At 43.7% G+C, this 8,813-nt stretch overlaps 1 protein-coding gene across 1 annotated transcript; it reads left to right on the forward strand.

Annotated features, from left to right (window-relative positions):
• Positions 1–5,979: 5,979 nt before the first annotated feature.
• On the forward strand, positions 5,980–7,368 carry kcnj2a (potassium inwardly rectifying channel subfamily J member 2a; the record flags this gene model as incomplete). The annotated part of the gene is made up of 1 exon (XM_080835886.1): positions 5,980–7,368. Exon 1 carries the CDS (start codon positions 6,061–6,063, stop codon positions 7,366–7,368), a length of 1,308 nt encoding a protein of 435 aa, XP_080692012.1. The 5' UTR covers positions 5,980–6,060.
• Between the last annotated feature and the right edge of the window lie 1,445 nt (positions 7,369–8,813).

Consider the following 8,813-nt stretch of genomic DNA (forward strand, 5'->3'; position numbering starts at 1 on the left):
TCACTGGCATACACTGGTAAGTGTATATAGGAAGCTAGTTACAGGTAGGTTTGTTGAACATATGCACCAGCTGAGTTATTTAATTGCCAGGTGCATAGATGTTGGTGGCTAGTACCATCACGAAATTAGAGTCTCAGCTGCAAATTGCACAGGACTTTAGGTTTGGCCATCAGCAGTAAACTTGACAATGTATGCACAGGTGTTAGGATTTTAATGTGTCATTATGCGATTTTATAATCAATAATATGTCCAGCACTGGACTCGGACCCGCACCCTCGAACACCGGAGGTGTGCTAATATTTACGTTCCAATCCCTGGATTTCGCGCTTCACACGAGCACGTGACCTATAGTTTCGGGGAATTCGTTTGTTTCACTGCAGAGTTCCGTATCCGCTAGTCACTAATTGACAGAGATACATACACACAATTCCAGTAACCTACTTCATTTTTAAATGTATTATTTCCCATTGTATTCAGTCTACGCTCACCAGCAGAAGAAGAAAGCAATAGCCTAGGCCATTGACAGGATGGCCTTTGTAAAAATCCGATCAGATTGATGTCCCTCCCGGTGACCTGAACCCATCAGAAATAGCTTGCTTGATTGCCTGGTTCCTAGATCAGTGTGGTGTTGAAGTCTGAAGTCACCTGTTTACACCTCAGATACCCACATGTCATAGCCGACACCTCAGTAGGTCAGAACCTGTAACTGGAGATGATGCTGAAAGGTAACTAATGTTCACTGTAGGGTCTGCACAGTCTATAATGTTTCCATCAGACACTTAGAGAATGGATACAGGCACTGTGAAATGTGATGGTCAGTATGTTTAATGGCCTGAATGTTTGCAAAAGCTAAGGTCAGACTAAATATCTGAATTTAATATCAGTGAGATAATGATAAGACAATGCCGTGAAGCTTACCAATGCAGTGGGAAGTAGACATTACACAATTGTTTAAATGACTCTCTTCACCAACTTTACATCCTACATGACTGGCCCATATGTGAATGCACTCTGTTCCGATTTTTTCAGTAAATGCTAGGAGGCCAAATCTGTACACACACACACACACACACACATGTATCTAAGTGGAGAATGTACACACTGCCTGAAAATGTGGCTATTGGTAATAAGCAGAGGTCACTGGCGGGACATTCACTGGGCTCTACTAAATTTACAGCTGAATTATTCGTTGAGTCTCTAGCTCTCCACCTTGTGGTCAAAAGCAGCGCTACCCGCCCCCTCCGTTAAATTGGGCATACAAAAGTAAACACACGGTCACACACCATGGTCCTACCAAAATAGGCGCAATTATTTATAGAAAGGCCTTTAAAAGTAACTAAATCTTTTCGGAGCAGGTTCACAGACAATGTCGGCTTTGGTCCATTAGTTAGTGGTGTGTCATCGCATCCTCAGACACGCAGCTGCGGAGAGTGACTGGCTGTGTCCAAACAGAGGAATTTGGCAGAGCAGTGGTTTAACAGTGGAGGAGAGCTGGAGCAAATGCTTAAAGGAAAATAGATCGGCCTCTCTGGTTGTTTAATTTCCCACATGAGACATCCTCCACGGCAATGATATAAGTCGTCCCCTCTTGAATTTAAATACACACTGTGTAATAATCTCAGGGAAAGTTAGGGGTGACAACTGAAAGTTTTGTGTTTAAAAATATCTGTCTCATCTACTGGACAGCCTACTTCAGTCACAACAGCCTAAACTTGACAATGTAAGCGACCTTCAACAAATGTTGATGCAACCTCAGTCAGAGATTACTCCGGTAGAAAAAAGCAGTATTCCGTTTACTGGAATTGTTAAATTCAGAATGACTTGAAGCTAATTCACTGTAAGGTTTTAGGATTCCATGAAGAGCATTCTTGCGCCCAAGTGACCAATAACGGTTACGTGAATTAGGAGTGCTCACCATTCGGATCCAACACAGCCAAAAATACAAAATGTGAAGCACATGAGTAGCCTATATGCTGCTGGCATCGAGGACATAGCCAACTAATGTAACCAGATCTAAACAGAAAGCTAACACTACGGATGTACTTTACAGGTTATTGTTATGGTTAACCATATTAGCCTATTGAATTGCATTTATGGAACTAATCAATTCGTCAATAAGGCTTTACCACTGATCCAATCTGTCGTTAATCAACTTGAGAGGGGAAATCGCAAGTTTAAATATACCATTCAACCATTATGAAGTTCATTGACTCCTGATAGTGAGCCAACATAAAACAACCTTAACTACATGTCTACTGTCTATGTTGTTTAAAAAGCATTTTTTTTTATGTTTATTTAGCCTACCATAGATAACCATTTGACATGCATTTGAGTGCTCCTGCAGCTGATGTTGTATCAGCAACAACCGCTCATCTTCCTCTCTCTCACTTGATTGGCTTGTTGCAGGGCATCGGGCGGGGCAAGCCTTTCTTTAAATGGCATTGGGGACCCCGGCGGCTAAGCACATTGTCAAGCGCAGTCATATCGGAACCGTGAAAGTTAGTTTTACCCGACATCAAGTTCAAAATACGACAGATATGAGAGGTCTGTAAACAAAGTGTGGATAGCGGAACAAAGCAACTGGTGGGATATACTCGATAACGATCCTTACTGCTCCACAAATGAAAAACAGGTAGGGTTTTTTCTATAATGTACATGAAGTTTTTTTAGTTTTTTTTTTTTTTTTTTTTTTTTTTTTTACATTTGTCATATAGCCTACCTAGGAGAGAATATACAGAAGCCGTATTCACATTATTGGCAACTTTAACATGTCCATGGAGAATATGTATTTTGAAGCATCTACCAGGCTAATATTTAGAAGAACTTTTTTTTATTTATTCAGGCACAGAATTTTTTAGGATAGATAAAACAGAAATATCTGGATACATGTGTAATCTCTGTGTATAACCAGTGTAGCGGAAAACCTTGCCGGATGGATGCGCTCTGCGAATGCTGGATGAGGTCACAGTGAGCTTGGTAAATCCTAGCTCAAAGTCCGCATACTGATGTCCGTAGTTGGCTTGGCTACCACGTTAGTTCGGAGTTGAAGCATACTACCGGCGTGATTATTAATGGAAAAAAGTCGTCAAAACTTTGATAGCGCTGCAGTTTCTGTTCACCGCACCTGTTCCCATTTGTCGTGCACAAATGACGCTGCTGGCTTCGCGCAGGCAGAGCTGCGCCTTGTGTTGTCAATCAAATATTCCATTCCTTCTATACAGTCATTTTTGCCACTCCACTTCTAAGACTGAAGTCGCTGAGATTACTTTGTTATCAGTGTCTTAAAACCATACTGTGTTTTATATTTTAAGATTTCATTCATTGATCATTTTCAGTTCTGTTGAAAGAAGAGCTTCATTAATTAAACCAGAAGACACAGTAATGTTTGCCTAGAAGTTGTTGTATATTTGGCATATTCATTTAAATTCAGAGAAAAAATATGAATAACAAGTGAAGCCAACCCACTGGTTAAAATCCTGTAAGTTGTTGTGTAAAAATTGAAAAGATACTCACAACCATTTTATGTAACTGTTTTCCCTGCATTCTGCCTAGAGCTTAATAACCAAAATAAACTTCAATCTTCAGTGAATGTTTGGTTTCAAAAGTGCAGGACTAAATGTATTACACATCAAATAATTACACGGATACAGTTCTGTGCTTGTCTCTTTATTAACTGTGGAAATCTGATGATAAGGTTGAATAGGAACACAAAAGTATGGCCTTTTGTTTAGTTTCTTAGTATACAAGACCTGGCCACCATAACAGTAGCCTAGAACAGGGTGCTTTACTGCCCTGCAGCAGATGCCTCTGGCTTGCACTGGTGTGCTGTGATTTTCAAATGTTACGTTCTTACTCTGCACAACCATGTCATTTTGAAAGGAGCAACTCAGCAACTGAGATATGTGTACTGCCAGTGGTATAATTTCATTTTCACCCTTAAATGGGTGAGGAACGCAGCAACTGAACATCCAAGTCATTGGATATTTTGAAGCCTTCTAAAGAGACTTGACACAATCATTCTCTCTGTCTGTCTTGTCTTCTTTACAGGCATTTATGTCTAGTAGAAAAAAAAGACAACAATACAGAATGTTCACAGCGCTGGTTGCTAGGAGAGTTAGAGTTTAGGACATGTGGAACAGACTCTGTGCTCTAATGAGTTTTGTTTTAGTCCTGCCAGAGAATCCTCAAAGGACTAGTATTATGCTGCAGAGAGCACTAGGTCCCAGAGGGTGAGCAGAAAGTCAACAAGTTCTAGCTCTCATACACTCACTCACAGTGGAACACAGCCTGTATGTGTGTGTGTGTGTGTGTGTTACAGCATGAAATCTTAAATCTCAATGCTTTTAGGCAATGGTTTCTATGTATATTCTCCTGATATGAGAGAAATTACTGTTTGTCTCAACACACCCTTGCAAAAGAGGGGGGGGGGGGGTCATACATCAAACTCTGAAAGGTCACCAGCAGACCAGGAAAAAGGTTATATTCCATAAAGTTGTAATGTTGTGACTGAAAGGGTTTTTCCCCCCAAAGGAACAATCCTTTATTTCAGACTTCAAACTTGTGTGTGGAATATATGTGATGTTTCTGTCACACCGACACTCTGTAAAACCACCTCATTAAGAGCCCTATATAGGCTAGAGCTAAATAAGCTGCACGTTGGAATGAGACTAGAAAAGTTTCCGGATCCCTTTTTTGCCGGGAGTGAGGGAAAGTTGCTTTGCACCAGTGCACTGGTAAAGCACACAGTCATGCAAACCATTTCCCCCCTGATTCGGTTGTTATTAGTAAGGTGTGTGAAAATGTGCACTTACAATGCACCAGTGGGCAACAAGCCTGGCACTGCCTGGCGAGGCTTGTGTCAAACACACTGGTGTGGTATAGTTTGTCTTTGCAGGGATACAAGTGGCTGTCTTATCAATGCCAAAGTCACCTTATGGGAAATGCCCCCCCCGGCAGCCGAAAGGCCACTGCATTGTACAACTGCATGCAGAGATTCACACGCGAACAACGACAACCAAAACAGCATTAGGCTGATGTTTTCGGCAGTGTGATGTTTGGTACAGACATGAACGCAGGCCGAGTCCTGAAGTCTAATGTTACGTTGTCTAATGTTAAGAAAGTCTTTGGGATCAGAGCGAAGTTCTGTGAACCTAAGTCTGATGAGAAATTATCTTGTCAGCAGTGCCCTGCCAACAAAAATGACTTACCATCGGAGAGAAATGGGAGCCAATTTTGTGTTGACCTCTCCCACTGGGGGTTGAAAAGGCAGAGTAGGGACATATACAGTTGTTTCACCAAAACTAAGTAAAATATGGTTGAAGTTGTTGAATATTTTGCATCATGTATTTAATACTATATTTCTCAGTGCATATGCCCCCTAAAGAAATAGGAGTAATCAATTATACAGACGAGTACAAAATGGCTTTTAACCTTTTTAAGTAATAGGAAATAGCCAACAACAATAGCACAAGTTCCCCTGCATTCAGAAAAGAACGGTGTAGTTCCATGTCTTTTGGTAACCCAAACCTGCCAACGTCAGCAAGTTAGTTTAAGTAATACCTTAATTAAAGATGAATTAAATGAGAGCGTCCTGTGCCACACCGGATAGCCCTATACAATGTTTTTTGTATGTTTCACAAGTGCTATTTTTAGGTTTCTATCAGACTCTAACAATCAATCCAGGGCAGATCTTAAACCTCCAAACCACACACACAGTAGAGCTCTCCTTTTTTGTGTTCTGTCAATTATCTAACAATCTCTTCTTGTCTTCTCTTTTCTTTCTCATCCCATCAGGACACCTAATTGATGAGGTTCAAGGATCGGACGAGAGAGGACTAGTTGGCCACCTTCGTCCCCCGAAGACCTTCCTGTCTCATCGCAGGCAAAAGAATAGAGAGGGAGCAGAGTGACGCCATCAGCGTCCGGCTCTTTTTGCACCACTGTTTCCTGCTTGTGTTGGTCCCCGGGAGCGTTTCAAAACTGTTTCTCCAACGCTTTTTCCAAAAACTCAGACTGTTTTCCAGAGCAGAAGCAGCAGCACCGCCCTCCCAGACAGAGGTGATGGGAAGTGTGCGGGCCAACCGCTACAGCATCGTGTCATCCGAGGAAGACGGCATGAAATTGGCCACTATGGCTGTGCCCAACGGCTACGGCAACGGGAAGAGCAAAGTGCACACGCGGCACCAGGCGCAAAGCCGCTTCGTCAAGAAGGACGGACACTGCAACGTGCAGTTTGTCAACGTCAGCGAGAAGGGCCAGCGCTACCTGGCCGACATCTTCACCACCTGCGTGGACATCCGCTGGCGCTGGATGTTCGTCATCTTCTGCATGGCCTTCCTCCTGTCCTGGCTCTTCTTCGGCTGCGTCTTCTGGCTAGTGGCCGTCCTGCACGGAGACCTGGAGAACAACGGGCAGGGCAGCGGCCAGCGGTGCGTGTCCAACGTCAGCACTTTCACGGCCGCATTCCTCTTCTCCATCGAGACGCAGACCACCATCGGCTACGGGTACCGCTACGTCACTGATGAGTGCCCGGTCGCCGTCTTCATGGTGGTCTTCCAGAGCATCGTGGGCTGCATCATCGATGCATTCATCATCGGCGCCGTCATGGCGAAGATGGCCAAGCCCAAGAAGAGAAACGAGACTCTGGTGTTCAGCCACAACGCTACGGTGGCCATGAGGGACAACAAGCTGTGCTTGATGTGGCGTGTCGGCAACCTGCGCAAGAGTCACCTGGTGGAGGCTCACGTCCGAGCCCAGCTCCTAAAGTCTCGCACCACAGCCGAGGGGGAGTTTATCCCCCTCGACCAGATGGACATTGATGTGGGCTTCGACAGCGGCATTGACCGGATCTTCCTCGTGTCCCCCATCACCATCGTGCACGAGATCGACGAGGACAGCCCCTTCTATGACATGAGCAAGCAGGAACTGGAGACCGTTGAGTTCGAGATTGTGGTGATCCTCGAAGGCATGGTGGAGGCCACGGCCATGACGACCCAGTGCCGTAGCTCCTACCTCTCCAGCGAGATCCTGTGGGGCCACCGTTTCGAGCCAGTCCTGTTTGAGGAGAAGAACTACTACAAGGTGGACTACTCGCGTTTTCACAAGACCTACGAGGTTCCCAGCACCCCTCTGTGCAGCGCGAGGGACTTGGCAGAGAAAAAATACATCCTGTCCAACTCCAACTCCTTCTGCTATGAGAACGAGGTGGCCCTCTTGAACAAAGAAGAGAAGGAGGAGGCGAACATGGGTGGGGTGGGACTAGAGGAGACCCACACGGACACAATTTCACTGAACATTACAGAGTCTGAGCACAGCCAGGCCACTGTACCTCTCGAGCCACGGCCTCTGCGACGAGAATCTGAAATATGACTTTCTCAGACCTCCTGACGAAGGTTTTAAGCAGACACCCTTTGTTCAAGAAGGCACAATGGGCTGAACTGGGCCCTAAAGGGTGGACAGATTCGAGCTGACGGTACTGCTGTGTTAAAGGTTTTTTAAAAGGAGCTATCTGTCGTAAGAGGGTTCTGGTGAAAACGCATGGCAAAAGAAAAACAGCACAGAGACACGGCACCATGACAAGAGCATGAAAACGGGCAAAAGCAGTTACAAAATTATACAAAACTACTTTTGTTTAGACTGTTGATTCTGTGTCACAGAGAGTGGTAAATGTGAGAGAAGATGGCTAGCAAAACTTGAAAAACAACACAGGCATGTCTCATTGTTCATCTGACCAGCAAAACCAGAACAATGTCCATTTAGATTCATAGCATTTCAAGACAATTTCATTCAATTTATTGTTTTTCATTGCTGCTATGGAAAAAAAGGTAATTTAACAGAGGGAAAAATTAATTGCATCACACTGAGACATCCACGGTGTTCAGCGGGTGCTGTGGCATATTTTGAATGTTTTATACTGTTTGCTGAAACCACAGACAGTTTTACGTAGCATGTTTGCACATTTATTGACCCCTAGGTAGACAGAGCTCTGACACATAAGTAATTATTACAGAAACACTGCCATTCAGTTCTATGAATCAGCGTTCTATTGCATGGGATGGTGGAAGGTTCTCCTCCATATTTTCCAGGGAAAGTGCAAATGAGTAAGCCCTTGGGCTTCAGATATGGGACTGTTTGTTTGTCGTGGGAGGGAGAAGGGAGGGGGGCAATAGGGATGCTGGAAAAGATACAATTTTACCCTCTTCCTTTATGAGAACCAGTTTCCAAGCAGAGCGTATATTGCCAAGTGGAACAAACCTGAGATAAACAATACACCTGAAAAACAGGAAATGAATGGAAAACAATCATGTTTTTGTATGGCAAGTACCCTCAAAGATCATCGTCTTTTTTTTCTTTTCTTTTTCTTAACTTAACTGACAGGTTGCACAAACGTGTTCTTAAAATGGGCTGGTCTCATAAAGAACAGAACAATGTCAAAACAGTAGGACTAGGTTTTGTGGCTTTCCCCATAAACCTGTAAATTATTTAATGTATCAAGACATTGCACATGCCTCCCAGCATGTACACACAATGCTTAAGTATCAACACTTAACAGGTAACTGAAACGCCTGTTTGTGAGCCACAGTAACCTTGTCTAAGAGTCTTTACACATGACCACTGGTCAAAATGAACAATATGTCAGTCATGGAAGTATCTTGGTGATTTTGCTTGCCATGCTTAGATGTTGATATTCAATATGGTGGACATTGGTTATTGCTGGTCAAATTGACAGAAACATGCCTGTTAAAGACAATGCATCAGACAGGGTCATAAGTTAAGAACGAACGAAGCACAGATAACAACAAACCTACTGGGGC

The sequence above is a fragment of the Sprattus sprattus genome (assembly GCF_963457725.1).
Source record: "Sprattus sprattus genome assembly, chromosome: 3".
NCBI lineage: Eukaryota > Metazoa > Chordata > Actinopteri > Clupeiformes > Clupeidae > Sprattus > Sprattus sprattus.